This window comes from Rhamphochromis sp. 'chilingali' (assembly GCF_963969265.1).
Source record: "Rhamphochromis sp. 'chilingali' genome assembly, chromosome: 20".
Lineage (NCBI taxonomy): Eukaryota > Metazoa > Chordata > Actinopteri > Cichliformes > Cichlidae > Rhamphochromis > Rhamphochromis sp. 'chilingali'.
Genome location: NC_137947.1, coordinates 4,336,604 through 4,357,198, shown reverse-complemented (window position 1 = coordinate 4,357,198; position 20,595 = coordinate 4,336,604). Strand labels below are relative to the sequence as shown.

General features: G+C 38.1%; 1 protein-coding gene across 3 annotated transcripts in view; it reads right to left on the bottom strand.

Annotated features, from left to right (window-relative positions):
- Nucleotides 1–2,139: 2,139 nt before the first annotated feature.
- The window catches only part of asrgl1 (asparaginase and isoaspartyl peptidase 1), a 37,321-nt gene continuing 18,865 nt past the window's right edge, over nucleotides 2,140–20,595 (bottom strand). The window contains exons 2-7 of one of the 3 annotated variants that reach the window (XM_080869351.1): nucleotides 11,839–12,034; nucleotides 6,727–6,869; nucleotides 6,257–6,411; nucleotides 5,589–5,710; nucleotides 4,058–4,168; nucleotides 2,140–3,359 (exon numbers count right to left, since the gene is read on the bottom strand). In XM_080869351.1, coding sequence (XP_080725477.1) covers nucleotides 3,154–3,359; nucleotides 4,058–4,168; nucleotides 5,589–5,710; nucleotides 6,257–6,411; nucleotides 6,727–6,869; nucleotides 11,839–12,034 — 933 coding nt within the window. In that variant the 3' untranslated portion in view covers nucleotides 2,140–3,153. Of the gene's footprint in view, nucleotides 3,360–4,057; nucleotides 4,169–5,588; nucleotides 5,711–6,256; nucleotides 6,412–6,726; nucleotides 6,870–11,838; nucleotides 12,063–20,595 lie in introns of all 3 variants that reach the window. The other 2 variants (XM_080869353.1, XM_080869352.1) reach the window with 2 other exon arrangements.

Genomic DNA, 20,595 nt, shown 5'->3' with positions numbered 1-20,595 from the left:
CGAAGGCTTATGGCGGCACACAATGTGATATTTCCCCCGCGCTGCCCTGGAACGTGCACAATTGCCCTTTGGCCAATTACATTACGACCCCGTCGTCTTGTTTTGCACAGGTCGAATCCAGCTTCATCAATGAAAATGAATTCATGAGGCTGTGCAGCTCCATCCATGGCCAAGATTCTCTGTAAAAAAAAAAGAAAAAAGAGAACATATTACTGTACTACAGTGCTACACATACAGAACCCTCACCCATCACACAGGTACCTGTGTAGCTCTCAGAATGTATTCATGTGGTACTGATATGGTACATATTCAGCTCGAAGTCCTTTGACCCTGTCACTGTTCCTCTCAAATGGGACTCTGTAGAGCTGCTTCATGGTGATGCTGTGTTTTCCCAAGATGCGTCTGATGGTGGTGATGCTCACATGGTTTATGTTGTTGAACACTTGCCTGTCTGCAAGTATTTGCTTTCGTAGCTGGTGGAGACGGATGGCATTGTCTGCCCTCACTAGGTCCACAACGGCAAGTTCCTGCCGTTGTGTGAACAGGCGTTGGCGTCCTCCCCCAGAAGGTCTTCGAGTCATTCTAGAGAAATACAACCACATATTGTCATCGGTTTGCTTATTTTTCTTACAGTACTTTACTGTATATACTGTATCATCCACTGTACAACACTGTACTTCAATATAAGTAATCATGGTATGTTTCACAGAAACTACCACTTTGGCTGCAAAAGGAGCATTAGCACCCTGCAATACCCTGTACACTTGATATGGTAACTGTAGAACAGTACTATAAAAACCATCTGAGTAGAGTAGAAGGCAGTGAGATGAAGACAGACCTGTTTTCTAGTCGGAATTTTCTTATTACAGATGCCACTGTGAAGCGGCTTAGATGTGGGTGGTCTCTCTGCCCAGCTTCCCTCATAGTCAGGCCGTGGTTGATGACATGGTCCACCAAAGTTGCTCTTATATCATCAGAAATATAGGTCCGTGCATGGCCTCTTTGACCTCCTCCTCCTCTTCCTCTTGCTCTCCCTCCATCCATGCTTGCAAAGTTCTTGAAATGGCTAAACTGAGGGCTTTTTGCGGTTGGCTAATTGGTGTTCAGTTTTGCAAGTAAGTGCCTTCAGGTGTATATTTGAGTGGTTGCAATTACCCGATGTGTTTTGTATTTTGGATACATGTGTTTTCCAAATGGCACCCTGAAATTTCATTTTTGAACGAAGTGTCTTATGTATGAAATAGAGTGTAGCATGCAGGACCATGTGTGTTGCATAAAGGAGTAAGTGTGTTGCATAATTGCAACCAGAGTGCAAAGCAGCACTTTTGTTTAAGGTATGGGTACATGTGTTTGGGGTATGGTAACAAAAGCTTCAAGATGTGTTACTTTAGTCTAAGCATGGGTTTATAGTGTTCAAGCAACGAGCAAAAACTGTAAAGGGCAGCCAGTACTGCCACCTGGATTGTTTCAAAGAGAGGACTTGTATGCAAAAAAGAAAAGGTGGAGACAGGTGCAGTACCTGTCAGACATTTTTTGGAAGCATTGGAATAAAGAGTATTTGCCGCTTCTACAAGAAAGACAGAAGTGGTTAGTGACTAGGAGAAATCTGAGACCAGGAGATGTTGTTCTTATAGTTGATGACAGTGCACCAAGAGGTTCCTGGTTAATGGGAAAGGTTGAGAGATCAGTTCCAGACTCACATGGACTTGTCAGACGTGTTTGTCAAAACCAAAACTAGCGTTTTGGAGGGGCCTATCGACAAGTTATGTTAATTGCTTGAAATGGAGGCAACAGTTTGAATCTCAGCCTCATGTGTAACAGATTTATGTTCAACACATATGACTTATGTTTCATATAATGTTTGGTTAAGCCAGTTAGATTATGAGTGTTAATATTAAATGACGCTTTATTGTGTTAATATGTAATTGTTATGCCTTAGCAGTAAGAATTAGGGGCCGGAATGTTAGCGCCATTTATAGTTATTACGTTTTATTTTGAAAAGCCTGAAAAGGATATGATGCTTTTTTTGTGAAAAGTTTGTGAGAAATAAAACAAGCGAATGGCGGAGCGACACGATGGTTTTACCGTCGTTGTTGCACAAACCGACACGTAAAACAGCCTCTTGTCCATCCAGACTCTTATTTTAGATATAAGAGAAATAGAGAACTCCAAGAAGAAGCAAAGATAGCCATTACAATCAGTATTAACAATCATTATGTGATCAGCAGCTCTTCACAGACACTGGGTCAGTTCATCCGCCAGCACATTTAACACACATAAAGCAGCAAGGCAGCAGTTCTCTATAAAATTTTCACAATACTTGATTGCACAACGTCATCAAAGAGCAGATTAGTGGAAGCTGAAGAGGTTCAGTAATTTACACTGACATCACATTAACACAAAAACGGTAAAAATAAAACATCTGAAGATCACATTCACAAATATTTCAATTCAGTTTATTTAAAGTCCCCACACCACATTTTCAGTTTCCGATTTATTTTGCTGTGATTGCCATTCAAACATTCATTTAAAGAAATCTCACGAAAACTCTTTTTTTCAATCAAGAAATTTAAACAACTCTGTAATTTTATTCTTAAGAAATGAGATCAAATGAATGGCTTGGAGTTCTTAAGTCCTGTACAGGACCTACAGGACTCGTGTCCACTTTGCTTCCTGCACAGACTCACTCGAAACCTGAACTTAATGAACATACAATAAAAAAACGTTCATGGGTATTCACGGTTACGGTCTGGACTTGGTCTCTGGTACAATGCTGCCAAAAACAATCATCTACACATGATTTACTGGTGATTTTGAACTTATTGCTTAATACCATTTATCCTAAATAAAGCCCTTGCTAGGCCTGATGTGATTGGTGATTGCTAACATACAAGCACTAAGGCAATGTTAAGACTGCATTAAAGATCAGTTTTAAGAGTGTAATCTGAAATTAGTTCCAGCCTAGAATTCATAGGCTCTGTAAGCCTTTGCGGATAAAAACATTTTGTGTTATAACTTTGTGTTTTAATCAAATGCACAATGACCATCTATCTTAGCACCCGGATAAACTTGTACTGAATTTCTTTTGTTGTCCAAGTAGTATCAAATTCTCTCTTAAAAATGATAGTTAAAAAAAAAGAACAACAACATCCATCAGTTGATGCTTTGGGTGAAGTGTTCTCCAGAGTACTGGCCATAGTGCACAATATCCCTCTGGGCTGCAGCCCACGACATGTAGTTGCTGCTGAAGCGGGCAGCCCAGTGGCCCTGAGGATCCACTGTCACTACCCCGCCTAGCCCCCCAAGTCTGGACTGCATGCAGGCCAGGCCCAAGTCACTGGCATCTTCTACCGACCGACCTGACAAAAGAGGAGACACAAGAAACAGCACTTTAACTCTTTTTGTTTTAATTGAACAGTCTGGAGAGAGGCTCATTGTTACAGTTAGCATTTGTGCTAAAGTCAAAACTTGGTTACAGGAAGAAAACAAGAAGAGCTTTACTGGGATAATTGGTATACTGCTACAGTGAAGGACAAATCAAGGAAAAACAAACAAAAACCTAGGTCCAAATAGCTTCCAGGACCCCAGAAACAGTGCATGCAAGTCCCATGGGTAAAAAGGCTTAGTCGCGGCTCCTCTGAGGAGTTTTAGTTTTTTTCTGGGTGTAAATAAATCAAATATGAGAGTTGAAGCTGTGTGTGGCAAAGTGTTACAGATTTGTGTGTGTGTGTACATGTTTAGACATCTTTGTGAGGACAGAAAATTGGCATGCTACTATACTTTTAGGGACCAACAGTCACTCACGGGGACAAGATGCCCATCCCCACAAGTCTGAAGGCATTTTTTAAGCTCAAAGTGTGGTTTTAGTGTCTGGGTTACAACTAGGTTATGGTTAGGCATTCATTTTTGATGGTTAGGGTCAGGGTAAGCGCTGGGGAAAGCATTATGTCAATGAGATGTATTTACTAAGATATGAAAACAAGTGTGTGTGTGTGTGTGTGTGTGTGTGTGTGTGTGTGTGTGTGTGTGTGTGTGTGTGTGTGTATGTGTGTGTTACCTTGCTCCATGTGGAACAGGATGAGTCTGGCCAGTGTAATCTTCATGATGGTCTCACCGTGGCCTGTGGTGGACACTGCTCCTGACTGGTTGTCAGCATACCCTCCAGACCCTGACAAAGACAAAATATTTCAGCCATCCTGCACAGCTTACTGAGCTGTTCTCTGGATCTTCCTGCAGCTATAAGCAGGTTTGGAAGCTTTATGAAAACACTAGCAACACCCAGAGGCAGCCCTGGGAGAACAGATTTTAGCCGTGTCTTTAATGATAAAACTGACAGATGGCTAATGCTGCTGTTGTGTAGTCACAATTCTAATAATTGAACGGCTAATGTTATTATGTGCACCAGCCGAGCATCATAAAATTTATGATGACTGTTTAATATTTTGATGTTGTGAAACAGGAGCTTTACTGACCTCCCAAAATGCCTTATAAGGACCAGGGAGGTGTGTTCTGCTGCTAGTGAGAGGCGGGGGATATGAACGTTGTGTGAAGCAGCTAGAGAAGGTGCAGATGGCATTGCTTGTATCAACACTATTGCAGATGTAACATACAGTATATGGCACAACCTTACTTACATTCATTTGAGTCTGATCTCCCCACTGAGTTTGCAGTTTTGGTGCCTTTTGGAACATTTGAATGTAATATTTTGGCAAATATTATGGCCGTTTGTGCAACATTGTCGCAGTTGAAACACTAAATACATTGAGCAAGCCACTTGGGTGACACATGGGTGTCAGACTGAATACATCTGTCTTTTATATACAGTCTATCTACATGCCACCTTGTATGTTCTTGAAACAGCATTTGGACATTTAATACTGTCAATAAAGAGGCTCTGCTATGAAATGTTGAAAATGTTGTTATTAAAAACATTTTTTGAAGTCTCACCTGCACATGGATGCAGTTACACATTTATTTCACTAGATGGAAGACTAAGGCTTTCCCTTAAATTTGCTTGAACTGAACCACAGCAGGCAGCAACACTGTTGTGATTCAGACTTTTGGTTGTTGTAATCCATTGATTGAAATAAGTTCCAGTTCCTTTTGCAAAGCAGCCCACTGCTTTAAAACTTTGATTCTGCACATTTGTCTCTTTAATTAATGTTCTGCATTAGTTTTGGACATTTTGCCCAAGTTTTGCAGACAGTCTTTTTTTTTTTTTTTTTAATTCAAGCATTTGTTTCAAAAAAAATACTCCTGTCACTCATTTATCGATAGTGACAGATTAGATGGGATTGACGCAACTACCAAAAGCAAGTTGCTGCCGTTTACCAAACTAGACTAGGATTTAGCCACTGATATCACAGCATACACCTATGTTTAAATACAATTTAGGTCAGAAGTTTTTTTCCTGCTGCTGTCTAACAAAACATTCTTAGGTAACCTAGAATTGAATCAAATATTAACCATACTCCCATTGTTCACTAAATAACTATTCATTTAAGACTGGCTAAAGGTTAAAAGCTCAGCGAAGACACAAAAACGATTACAACTGCATGTAAATAATTACCAGGCATGTGTGAACTGACCTATGATGGGGGTGTCACCCACCCGACCTTCCATCTTGTTCAGCATCCCACCAGTGGAAGTTGCACAGGCTAAGTTGCCCTCTAAGTCAACTGCTACTGCACCAACTGTGCCTGCCTTCCCCCTACAAAAGAGAGCAGAGCAGCAGAACATATCTGAGAGCTCTAGTTCTATTTTGTTCTGTTTTGCTTTTTCCTCTCCGTGTGTCAAATACACTCAGCGGCCACTTCATTAGGTACTCTTGTTTAACTGCTCAACACCAACGTCTATGCAGTTTTCTACAGACTGGTAAAAAGGACTGGAAAAGCTCTGCTTCTCTAAGATGTTTGTTTTTTAAATACCCAATCATTTTGCTGACCCGCTGTTAATTTACCCAATTAGTTGCCAAATATTCCTTTTCAGTCTTTTTTTTAAATTCAAAGTGAGATAACATCTTTCTGGGTTTGTGTAAGTCCTGCAAAGACTCGCTTCCTCCCTTTATCTACACTAAGAGACGTGAGTGAAGGAAGTCAGAGTCCACATTATGCAACACAGTGAGCTTATGGATCAGTGCGTGCACGGCAGAGATGTCTATTGATCGGTTACATACTAAAAGGGGTCATTTCATTTCATATTACTTTAAAAAATGAAAATAAATAATGCTAGCAAGCTTAAAACTGTTGTGTCTCACATTTGGCACTCCACAGGGTTGGCATCAGGTGCAAGGTTCTTCCTCCAGCGCATGCGGGAATACTCAGTGATGAGGGACTCCTGGGGGACCTCCTCGATCCCCATGGATCGAGCAAACTGATTAGCACCTTCGGCTGTCAGATACGCGTGACTGGTCTGAAGCAAAGATCAAAGTTCACACTGTAAAAAGTTACAGAGCACATTTGAAATACTGTGCTTCGTCCAGACTATACTAACGGTTTCAGTTCAAGCATATAGAATTTTGTTCTTATCAGAAGAAGGAATCATAGCTACAGCTGTAAACAGGCTGTAATCAGCACCTTTAGCTACATTGATAGATAAAGGTGCTGATGAAGGGAGAAAGGTCCTGTAGGTGTCCATTATGTATTTTCAGATAAAAATCCACAGCGGTCTCCACACATGCATGATTCCACACAGTTCCTGCAGTTCAGTCAGGAGAAACATGCATACCTTGTCCATAACAAGTCTTGCTAGCTGGATGGGGTTAGCTATGTTGCGTACTGCGGACACTGCTCCGCTTGCCAGTGTTTTGCCATCCATCACGATAGCATCCATCTCCACCTCTCCTTTGATGTTCAGCACTGACCCACAGCCTAAAATATGAATTGAGAAATGATGCAGCTCCAAGAATCTTTAGTGTCCTGCAGTGACATATGGCCTGTTGGTGTCTCTTAGGTGATCAGAGCTACACGCAGCAGGTTTACTCAACAGCTAAACTGTTTGTTTCTTCTCATCCCAACAAATTCTTATTGACTGCTTTACTTTCACAAAAGAGATACCACAACATCAGTGAAATATATAAAATCAAATAAGAAAAATTTGTGTGGTATATTGGTCATATTTTTTTGTGCAGTGTTTTTTTTAACCAATTGAATTTGATTCCTTGTGCAACCCAATATTTAAAATTTTCTTACACCATCTCAGTGTCCAAAAAAACAAAAAAGGTAATATATTCATTTCTCTCTGTTCATAGTGTCATTCATTCATAATATATATATATATATATTTCATTTCATTTCATTTCATTTTTATTTATTTCACACTTGGTACTACAATCAAACAAAACAACCACATCTTCTGTCAACAAAACACAACAACCATGTGTGAAAAGGAGCAGGAAGAAGAAAATATTCTTATTAAACCCTGCCCCCTATCTACCATCGAACTTATATCACCGGTGGGCACCAAAAATCAGGAACAAACTAATATTGACATTTCTCTCCGGTCGAATCCCAAACCAACATCACATTCATTCGCATTCTTCATACTGAGTTATCGTTTTAAACATATAACACTTTTTAAAACATTGTAAATTTATACAATTCTTTAAATCATAATGAAGTGAATTCCACAGTCTTATACCCCTAACCGTTGTGCTCATTAATCTTTGTGTAGTCCTGGCTAACTGATGTTTAAAATAAAATTTCCTTCTATTCTCTTCTCCCCTTGAACACATCAAAAATACTCTTTGTAACTTAAAAGGTAAAATATTATTTTTAGCCTTAAACATAATTAATAATGTCCGTAATTTCACTAAATCTCCTAATTTTAATAATTTTGATTCTATAAATAATTTATTTGTATGTTCTCTATATTTAACATTATGAATTATTCGTATAACTTTCTTCTGTAATAGGTTTAAAGGTTTTATGGTATTCTCATATGTATTCCCCCAAACTTCAACACAATAGTTGATATATGAAAAAAACAAAGAAAAATATAAAATACGCATTGTTTTATAATTTAATAAATCTCTTATACTACCCAAAATATAAATACTTTTGACCATTTTCTTTCTAATATGTTCAATATGAGATTTCCATGTCAAATTCTCATCCACTATTACACCCAAAAAACGAAATTCAGTAACTCTTTCAATCAATTCTTCCTCTATAAACATAATGACTTTATCCTCCTTTACACGATTGCCAAATATCATATATTTCGTTTTTGTCAGATTCAAAGATAATTTATTTACATCAAACCATTTTTTTATTCTTAACATCTCAGAAATCATAATTTCAACCAAGTCTTTCAAATTCTCTCCAGAGCAATAAAAATTTGTGTCATCTGCAAATAAAATCGAATTTAACCTTTTAGATACGTCACAAATATCATTAATATATAAATTAAAGAGTTTAGGTCCCAAAATAGAACCTTGAGGAACACCACATACAATCTTCAGTCTTTCAGAAGTATTGCCAAAATAATAAACATATTGCAACCTATTCTCTAAATAACTCATTAACCAATTCAATGCTACTCCTCTCACTCCATAGTTATACAATTTAGAAATCAAAATAGAATGTTGTATCGTATCAAAAGCTTTTTTTAAATCAACAAATACTCCCACTGTGTATTTATTATTATGTGTTGCAGATGAAATATCTTCAATAAAAGTCAACAACGCTAATGCCGTTGACCTATTTTTACGAAATCCAAATTGGTTTTCATGTATTAGTTGATATTTTTCAATAAAACTATCAAGTCTTTGTGCAAAGAGTTTTTCTAGCAATTTTGAAAACTGTGATAAAAGAGACACTGGCCTATAATTGTTAAAACTATGCTTATCTCCTGATTTATATAATGGTATTACTTTTGCCACTTTCATTCTGTCAGGGAATACTCCTGACTGTAGCGAAAGATTAAAAATATAACAAAGAGGAGTACTTATACAATCTATTGTCTTTTTAATTATGACCATGTCTATACCATCACAATCAGTAGATTTTTTATTTTTACAATTTTTTACGATTGCTACTATTTCTTTTATGGTAGTATCGGCTAAGAATATGGAATTAACCATTCTATTATCACCTATCCAGGCTTCCTCATCTCCTGGATCATCATTTTTCCTGATTAGATTTGCTAAAATAGGTCCAACATTTACAAAAAAAGAATTGAATTCGTTTGCTACTTCGGTCTTATCTTTAACAACTTGATTATTATTAATAAAATAATTAGGCCGAACTTTGGGTGTGTTCTTATTACCCAATACCTCTTTAAAAATATTCCAAATGCCCTTAATATTATTTTTGTTTTCCTGAAAAACTTTATTATAGTAATCTTTCTTAGCTTTCCTCAATATTAATACCAACTTATTTTTATATAGTTTATATTTCATTTCCGCGTTTTTAGTTCTATATATTATATACTCCCTATATAAATTATTTTTCTTTTTACACGCATTTGCAAGACCCTTAGTTATCCAAGGTTTCCTATTTATATTCTTTTTCTTATGCTTAAATGATATCAATGGACAATGTTTATCATACAAGGCCAAATATATATTTAGAAATACTCCGTATGCAATGTTGACCTCATTAACATAAACCTCCTTCCAGTCCGTTTCCATGAGATCTTGTCTAAACCTATTAATTGCTTCATCATTTCTTAACCTTCTATAACTCACAAAACTAGCTTCTTTCTTTCTTTTCATATTTAAATCGAAAATAACAAAGACTGGTAGATGATCGCTTATATCATTTATGATGAGGCCACTTTCAATATTATTCTCCAAACTATTAATAAAAATATGATCAATTAGTGTTTCTGATTTCTCCGTTATTCTACTCGGCTTTATAATTAAAGGATAAAATCCTTTACCATATAATAGTTCAAAAAAATCTGACGAAGCCTTATCATTTGTCACTTTACAAAGATCAATATTGTAATCACCACACAAACATACAGTCTTATTTCCCTTAACCTTACTCAATAAATTTTCTACTGCTTCTGTAAATAACTCAATCTGTGATCCCGGTTTCCTATATATACACGTTACAATTATATTACTTCTCTTTTCTATATCCAATTCTACTGTCACAGACTCCATTAAATCATCCATAACAACAGACATACATTCAACTTTTTTACATTTCAAATCACAATTAACGAAAAGTGCCACCCCTCCTGCCTTTGTCTTAATTCTATTCACAAAGTACAAATCGTATCCTTCAATACAAAAATTACAACCCTTATTCTCATCTAACCATGTTTCAGACAGAGCAATTATTTGAAACTTGCCTCTCAGACTATACAGAAAATCTTCAATCGAAGCAAAACTTCTATAAAGACTTCTGCAGTTAATATGAATTAAAGAAAATGTATTGGCTATATCAACCTTATCCCTGAATTGCTCCTCTGTAAAATAATCACATGTGACATTAATTGTATTAAGCACATTCCTTTCAGGGTCAATACCTACTTCAAAATCATATGATTTATAATCTGTGTCATCAAACATAATGCATAAATTATTCTAGCGCTATCTATTACCTCATAAGAAAGAAAAGGAAACAAAAAAAGAGACAAAAAAAGGAGAAAAAAAAGAAAAAAACTGAAAAAGGAAAGAAAAGATCCTAAGCAATCTCACATTCATTTATCAACATATTTTAAAGTCCGTTGATCTTGTTATCTTCCATATCCAATTTTACAATTTCCTTTTGTCCTTTTCCTCCCGAAGTAGCATTTGACCTTGCCAAAAAAAAAAAAACTAGTTATAGCCATAATTGGTCGCAACCATTTGTCTATCTTAATCATATTATCACGTATAATTGTCCAATTCCTCAAGTTCCTTAATCGTTACAACCTTGGCTTCTTCTGGTGTTCCATTCAGTTTAATCATCACTTTGCAATTCCTGGTCCAGGTTGCTTGAATCTTTTTCTCCTTCCGTAAAATACGAGCTTGTCTTGCAATATCTGCATTTCTTTTTGTAAGATGTTCATTCAAATATACTCCACTTCCTTTCAAAAGGCTGGACCTTCTCAGCAATTCTACTTTGTGTTTTCGATTGACAAATCTCACTACAATTGCTGGAGGAGCATTTTTGTGCCTTCTAGGAAGAGTATAGCATGCAGATATATTGTTACTATGCAGGGGAAGATTTTTACTCGAAAAGAATTCCACAACCTGCCGTTCCAACGATTGTAGCTCCTCCATCGGGGGCACGTCCTCTCCTCGTTTTGCACCAGTCCCAGATTCGGTAACTCTCGCATATGTTCTGTGTTTAGTTTCCAGACCTGTAATGACCATTTCCTCGAGTCGAGCCTGCTGTTCTAGGTCGTCCACCTTCCTTTCCAAAAAATGGATTGTCTTATCTTTCTCCTTGACCAGATCTTTTAGTTCTTTGATTTGCTCCATCATCGACATTAATATTCCTTGTTGCTTATTTACTTTTTCAATTTCCGACGTCAACGAATTAAGTGAATGCTTAATCTCTTCCAAATCTTCTTCGACTTTCTTCATCTTTGCCATTTTGTCCCTCTTTGATGTCAATTATTAGTACCTTTGTTTGCCCAAACAAAATCTATAGCCAGAATTATTTGGAATTTTTTCTTATCACCAAACATTACGGCACCACCGCAAGGACGCCAATCCGGCTGTAATCACTTAAAAAGCAAAGACAAAGAAAAAGTGGTCGGAGCAGTCGTGACGGCAGCCGACCTCACCGGCGCCATCTTGACTCCACAATTACATATAAATTAATCTAAAAGGAAACAGTGTGGTATATATATATAGTAAGTGAAAATATTTAATAAAATTCTGAGTTTCTCCATTACCTGCATTGAAGGCAGGGTTATTCTCCATCTGGCTCACAGCCTCCACCACAGCATCCATGCTGCTGCCCCCTCCCTTGAGGATAGCGTACCCTGTCCGCACTGCTGCACAAACCCCTGAAATGGACAGTTCCATCCGCTCCTTTGGGACAAACCCTGCCCCTCCATGCACCACCACCACTGGCAAGAGGTCAGTCATCTGGCAAGAAGTGTCACTCAAATAATATCTGGTGAATTTTTCAGCATAAACAGATATTTTTAACGCACACACGTACACAAACACACAAACACACACACGGGTTATGTTAAGCAACAGGTATTGTTACGACCCGGCTCTGCTAGGCGACAGCGGATGTAACATAAATGAGAGGGACAGTCTACACAGTCTGTTCGAATCAACAAGTCCCTCCACGAATGAAGAATCCACAGCCTTTTATATTCTCAGGTAATTGCAGGCAGCTGTGTCATTGGTCTGTCGTACTCAAGGCTCCTGCAGCAGCCAATGGTGTGAGTGGTCTGACACGCTCTGATCTGCATGAAGTTGGGGCGAGTATAGGTCCGGGCCAGCCAATCCCCCGTGAGTCCTGGAGCACTTTGATTTCCATAGAGGAAGGCGGGGCCACCTGAGGCCAGAGGCCGTAACAGTATAAAAAGGCCAACCTGTCTTTTTTACAAAAAATAAGACTTCAGCACTGCTTAACAGATGATAAAAAAGCACAAATATTCTGGACTTCTGTTAAGAAACAAACAAAGAAATAAACAAAACAAAAAAATTTCCAGAAATTCAGAAACATTATCTCCAACTGGTAAATCATTTGCATGTTTTGGTCAAGAGCTTCTCTTTAACAGCGAGGTTGTCTTCTTGTTTTGTTTTGTTTTTTATGCCAGCATATGCCAGTTCTATGGGAATCCCCCATTTTGGTGCAAAAATAGGATTTTAAGCCTGTCAAACTCAGCTTTCATTGCAGAGTCAACTAAATTGTGTGTGTGTGTGTGTCATAACCGCATTAACACGGCAACTCTCCGTTAGCAAGTTAGCTCAAGTTAGCCCCACACAGTGCAGCCCCTGTGCGTGGGGCTGGACAGCGTCAACACATTAACGAGCAAACTGCGCTAACGCACTAGTTCCCACCCATGTAATTGAGCATTGCGTGGCACATCCAACATACTGTTTTACTTTTGTCCATGACGCGCTTACCTTCAGGATCATATGTCACATGAAAACCAAAATAGTTCCAAACGCCAGATCTGAATGAGGGTGGGGGAGGTTCAATTTGCTATGTTGCAAGGAGAGCTTAACTTCTGTCTCCCTGCACTCAGTGAATCTGCGCTCGACTACTCCGCCTAGGCTGCACTGTCGAGCGCAGATCCACTGAGCGCTCAACACAGACAGCATCGTCAGAAGGAAAGTTGATAAAATAAATTAAAAATTTTGAATTGTTCGATACATATGCGTACCGAACCGAAAGCACTGTATCGAACGGTTCAATATCGATACGAGTATCGTTGCACCCCTACTATTTACACGACTCCGTAATAGTGATGTGCGATACCACTGATTTCCTTTCCGATCTGATACCAAGTAATATTCAGGGTGGTATCGACGATACTGATCCGATACCGATACTTGCAAAAACTTATTTTATTTATTGTATCTCAAATTATAGCATCATAATGATTACAGGGCATCAGATTACTTGTTCTTATTACTTAATAATGCAGGGTTCATCATATAGAAATAAAAAAACTGAAGTTCTGCCTATTTGAACACTTTGCCTGCCTGCAGCACTAAAGGGCTCCGTGAGAGACGTCTGTCTCGCCCTAGCAGCACCTGTCCCTCTCTTCCTCTTCAGTTCGTCTCAACATACGCTCGTCATATTCTGTGATATGATTTACTCTGAGGTGTTTGACAAGGTTAGTGATGTTGCCACAACCATACATGCCAACCCTCCAGATTTTTCTGGGAGAATCCCGGAGGCACGATTCTCCCGAATTTCTCCAGATTTTCCACCCGGACAACAAAATTGAAAAACCATATCGCAGAATTCATAGTGCGGCCCAACCAATTCCAGTTTCCAGCAATGACGGCAGCGACTTAGTTTTAATATTACTCTTATTTCTCTTTCTGGGTCGCAAAAAAAACTTTTAACATATTTTCAGGTGAGAATGTAGCTGTGTAAACGTCAAATATCTGAGCCGACCGACACATCGTCTTCAAACCCCCGCGGTCTTTTGCTACTCGGGTTAAACAGGATATATAAGTCACTTTGATAACTTAAAAATGTTATTGTTTGGCTTTTTCAGTGTTTTATTTGTTTGTGATTAAATCGGTTTGGCTGAGATTAAAGTTATTAGATTAGATTAAATTTAACTTTATTAATCCCTCAGGAGGGTTCCTCCGGGGTTTTCACACAGCTGAATAAACATCAAACAGAAAATGATTAAACAGAAGAGTTTACGCCAGCACCCGGTTATATTTTAGATAGCAAGGAGCAGACGACAGAGTTTCACTCCACCGAGGGAGCCTGTGATGCACTACCCGGCTTTCTTTAGACCGCAAAGGCCGGGTCCTCAGGTGGAAGCAGCCTCTGAATTTTGACCCCCCAAACAGGTCTTTTGAATGTCACCCTAGTATGGCCACAACACCTCACTCTTGGAGCACTTTTGTGCCACATGTGTCGCAAACCACGGCTGTGTCCCAATTCAGGGTCGGCACGCTTGAAGTACGCGCACTATGTTTACTACGTACGGTGCGTACTATAAGTACGAGAAATGCGGAAGTGAGAGGCTTGTGAAATGAGACGGTCTAGCCTTCGTCATGCTGTTCAGGTTGCCTAGCAACCATGATACTAACCGCGAGAAATGTTACATACAGCATTGTTTGACAGAAATGAAGGAGAAAAAAATGTTTTGTTGGTCATTCATTTTTGTCATGACATCACTGTGATTAGTTGAGTATCTGAGGCTGAGACCACGGGACTGTAAAACATGATTGTTGGGCTTCATTTCTGCACTGAACAGTCATTTCAAGATTAGTTAGTAAATAACAATTAGCTAATGTTGTTCATGAGACTAAAATCATCTCACTGTGGTAATGTAAATACTGTATAATATGGACAATATTATATATATTGTCAGATTATTATGATATATATTACAGCAGTGAGCTTGAACTCTAGGTCAAAGATTCAAGTTGCATTTATTTATATTTCCTATCACCTTAAATCTTCACTCAAAGACAAGTATCTTTGACAGTGTGTATATAGATGTATTATATATGAGACAAATATTGTTCTTTTAATATGTTGGCATTACTACATTTGGCTCAATGCTTACATATATGTGTAAAAACAAAATGTACGAGCTGTGATAACTGTTTCTGATAGAATGAAGAGTAGACTGATATATTAAATATTCCTTTATTGGGTGAGAAAATCAGACCATGTCATAACTGCTTTAGGTCATACAGAATAGATATCAGAGCCTTAAACAGGCTGACTTCTGCTAAATGGGTCAAACTGGGCAGAGTAGAGGCTTTAAAACCAAGTTAACGCTGACGTAGTACAAACATCACTAATGTCCAGTGTTGGGGAGTAACGGAATACATGTACCGCCGTTACGTATTTAAAATACAAAATATGAGTAACTGTATTCTGTTACAGTTACCGTTTAAAAAGGTGGTATTCAGAATACAGTTACTTTGTTGAAATAAATGGATTACACGGCGGTATTTTCCTGTTTCATATTGTGGCGGGTCAGGACTGTTTGGGTTTTGTTTGACAGCTATGTTCTGTTGTTCCAGGCGGCAGCGTTACGGTTGCCATGGTGACGCGCTCTCTCTGCGACTGTGTGTTTCCTGGGTGAGAGAGCGCTTTTTTGTTGTTGTTGTTGTTGTTGTGCTAAGCTAATAAGCCTAAAGAATGTAGCCTTATGGCAGTGTAGTCCGTGCTGCAGGGAGAATGGACTGCCATACCTGTTATGTGTCCGTGAGCGCGAGGAGGGAGGAAAATGTGAGTGGAAAAGTACGAGCTGTCACCGGGCAGAAACAATAATAACCACTGCAGCCAAGAAGAGTGCCTGACGAGCCCAGTTGTAAGTAAGCTATTAAGACTCGACTGTACACTGTGTTCATGTTTTCCTCCGAAACAATAAGTTCCGTTGGAGCAGCCTTTCAACACCTCTCTCTGTCTCTATTTTTTGGCTATGAGCCCGACACGGAACCGACGTATTAGCCAGAGGTCCCTTTACTACGGTTCGGAGCAGAGGACCTTCAGTAATAGTAATGAATCACACAGCAACAGTACATTCATGCAGTTGTAAAAAGCATGATAATATATTAAGTAATCCAAAGTATTCAGAATACGTTACTCTCATTGAGTAACGTAACTGAATACATTTTGGGGCATGTATTCTGTAATCTTTAGTGGAATACATTTTAAAAGTAACCTTCCCAACACTGCTAATGTCACATAACTTTGCCGACATGTGGCCAACATGGGGGATATATGGGACCACGAAGCGTGCACCGGACATTGGTCGTGTCCAAAGTCATGGGTTGCATCCTCCTGAGGCCGCATTTGTAGACCGATTATGTCACAGCGACGCGCCGAAGGCTGTCCAAATTCGTAGACTCCTCCGAATGCAGCCGACAAATGACTCCTTTTCCCCGAATTTGAAGGATGGGTCGGGTGTGTCCTTCGTGTCTTACCATATCCCAGAATTCATAGCCAAACTCCAGTTTCCAATAATGGCGGCCGCTACTAAGTTTTAAAATTACTCTTACTAATCTTTCTAGGTCACAAAATAAACTTTTAACATATTTTCAGGCGAGAAACTAGCTGTGTAAACATCAAATATCTGCTAGGTTTATCAAGATATCGCATATTTGCAAAAGTGCTTCGACGTTTTCGGAGCATCAGCTACCCACCAGCTCGATAGCAAGCCGGGAGCTCGAGGGTCACTGAAGCCACCGAAAACGGCACAACATTTTCAGATCACGCGGAGTTTCGCTACTCAGGTTAAACGTAATATATAAGTCACTTAGACAACCTAAAAATGTTATTGTTGGGATTTTTTCAGTGTTTTATTTGTTCATGAGTAAATCGGTTTGGCTGAGATTAAAGTTATTAGATTAGATTAGATTAGATTAGATTAGATAAAACTTTATTAATCCCCCGGGTGGGTTCCTCCGGGATTTTCACACAGCTGAATAAACGTCAAACAGAAAACTGATTAAACAGAAGTATGAGACGGTCGAGAATTTACGCCAGTGTCCTGTTATATTTTAGATAGCAAGAAGCAGACTGAGTTTATGAGTCTGACTGAGTTTATGTAGAGTTCAGAGAATAAGTAAAAATGCATTTTTACTTATTCTCTGAACTCTACATAAAGAGGGACGTTTGACAGTTTTGAATGGGATAGGAGGTGCCGGCACCGCTGTTCTTTCACCTTTCCCTAAACAGGAAAGTAAACTAAATTTTTCTTTTTTGTATATATTCAAGTTTGATATTCTTAATATTTTGAACTCTGGTTTTTTTTTGTCCTACGCACATTTTTATCCTTTGTGTCGTTGAGTGTTAGAGGTCTCAGGGATAACGTTAAAAGAAAAGCAATGTTTTTGTTTATCAAAGGGCTAAAAGCGAATTGCGCCTTACTACAAGAAACTCATTCAAGTGACGCTGATGCCACCTTCTGGTCAAATCAGTGGGGTGAAAAAATCCTCTTCAGCCACGGATCCAACCACTCTGCTGGAGTAGCTCTCTGTTTCTACCGATGTCCAGGGAAGGTTGTGACTTTTCAGGCTGATAATTCAGGACACTGGCTGGCAGTTGTATTGAATATTGATGGTTCATTTGTGATTCTAGTAAATGTTTATGGGTACTCCTCTGTAACTCTAAATAAGCTCATGCTGGAAAAAATAACAGATGTCCTTTCCGAGTATAAACTTTTATACCACACAGACCATGTATTACTAGGCGGTGACTTTAATCTTGTTCCAAATGAATGGCAGGATAGAAATCCTCCAAGATACAGTATTAATCAGTGGAATCCAATTCTAACAAAGTTCATTGATTCAAACAATTTAAGTGATATACGGAGAGAGAAAAAGCCTGGAGTTACTCAATTCTCTTGGATTAAACCAAATGGTAATAAGATAAGATAAGATAACCTTTATTAGTCCCACACGTGGGAAATTTGTTTTGTCACAGCAGGAAGTGGACAGTGCAAAAGTTATGAGGCAAAAATTAGAATACAATAAGAATAAATACAGTACACAACTGTACAGAATAGAATAAAATAAAATACTATATACAGTAGAATAAAATAAAATAAATATACAATAAGATAAAAATAGAATACAAATACAAATACTATATACAACTGAGTAAAAATACAACGATGACAGAAAGGATTATTGCACTTAGTATTATTGCATATGTATGGATGTGTGTGCTTGATCAGTTAAAGTCTTTATTATGGAGTCTGACAGCAGTGGGGAGGAAAGACCTGCGAAATCTCTCCGTCCCACACCGTGGGTGCCGCAGTCTCCCACTGAAGGAGCTGCTCAGTGCTGTCACAGTCTGCTGCATGGGGTGGGAGATGTTGATGGTGGGAGATAATATGTCCAGATTAGATCTGTGGTTGGGCTCAACTTTACTATATAGATATGTTTCACATGTTTCCATCTCAGCAGCCCCATTGACAGATCACAGTATTATTACTCTTAAACTTAACCCTGAAAATAAAACACAATTTAAAAAAGACTACTGGAAATTCAATGCAGATCTGTTAATTGATGATGAGTATGTTAAGATGGTTAAAGACCTCCTCCATAAAATTTGCAACGATGGAACAATTGGTACTTACACACACGGATGGGAATTTTTTTAATTTAAAGTTAGAGAATTTTCAATTACGTTTAGTAAAATGAAAAGTAGACAACAAAAGGAATCTGAAAGTAAATTACTTTACAATATAAATAGCTATTGTAATAGACAGTTTATATCGGAGGCTGATAAGAAATCCCTTTTGTCGTTTTTGATCAGATTGAACCTTATATTCCAAAAATCGATTCTGTATTCAGAGAAATTTGTGATTCTGATATATCAGAATCAGAATCAGAATGGGTTTATTGCCAGATGTTGAGGTTTACAACATTAGGAAATTGCTGCGGTGCTGGATCACTTAGATCAAGCCTTAAACAAACTGAAAATGGACAAAGCTCCTGGTCGGGATGGCTTGACTGCCATCTTTTATAAATTCTTCTGGAAAGAAATAAAAGAATTTTTCTTCAAAACTATTAAGGAAATCATTAGTAATGAAACATTAGCAACGGCAATGAAACAGGGTCTTATCTCCCTTATTCCCAAACCTGGTAAAGACTAATCGATAATCTACGACAAATTACTCTATTGAATACAGATTATAAAATTCTTGCTCATGTTATTGCAAACGGATTAAAGGACAGCTTAGATCAGATTATTAGTGAAACACAATCTGGGTTCCTTAAAAATCGTTCTATCCACAATAATATTAGATTGGTTTTAGATCTACTGGATTATAATCACTTAATTGAAGATGATGGTGTGATTCTTTTTGTAGACTTTTATAAAGCATTTGATACGGTCGAACATCCTTTCATTTTAAAAGCTTTACAGTATTTTGGTAAAAAAAATTCATAGATTTAATTTCTTTATTATACTCTGACATCAATAGTTCTATTTCTTTACCTTTTGGAACGTCTAAACGATTTAACATCAGTCGAGGAATCCGTCAGGGGTGTCCAGCTTCTCCGTTACTTTTCATTATTGTAACGGAACTTTTAGCTATTTTCATGAAACACAATCCAAATATTCAACCACTGAATTTGATGGGAGCCCCATTGATCATAAGTCAATTAGCAGATGATACTACACTGTTTTTAAAGAACATGTCACAGGTTCCTCTTACACTAAATGAAATTTCACTATTTTCAAAGGCCTCTGGTTTGTACCTGAATATTAGAAAATGCGAATTATTAACTATTCATGATTGTAAACCCAATATCTCTCTTAACAGCTATAAAAACAGAAATTAAATATTTGGGTATTATAATCTCAAAGAATACAAATAATAGAGAAAATCTAAATTTTGAGCATATTACCCAGAAATCTAAAAAGATCCAAATCAGCTGGTTACAAAGAGACCTCTCCATCTTTGGATGCGTCTTGCTTACTAAAACAGAAGGTATCTCTCGACTAGGGCTGGGCCATATTATACCGTTCACGGTAATACCGGTATAATGTTAGGCAACGATAGGAAAATGAAATATCGCGATAGAATGGGAGTAAAACGCGCATGCGCAGTGCCTTTGTTTTCATACGCACATGGCCGATTGTTGAGTGAAACAGATGAACCAGAATTGGTTTGTAAAAATGGTGCAACTTCCGTGATGTGGAACTGGTTTGGTGTTTGTCCGTCAGATACACAACAAAGCACATTTTTTGCAGAACATGCAAGCGTCCGTCGTTATTGTCATATTTGTCGGACTAAGATGCTCTTAAATCTGGGAGTAATCTGGGTCCTAAACTCCGTATTCTTCAGGTCAAACAACACTGCAGCATCACTTAGAGTTAAAAACTGTCTAAATTCTTTCATCTTTAATAAAACGATCAGCATTGCTGCTTTACCAGGTGTAACTATAAAGTTTAACTTCCAGGCATCCATGAAAACAAAAGTTATTACATTTAACGGAGTTAGAAGTTAGCAGGAAGCTAGCGG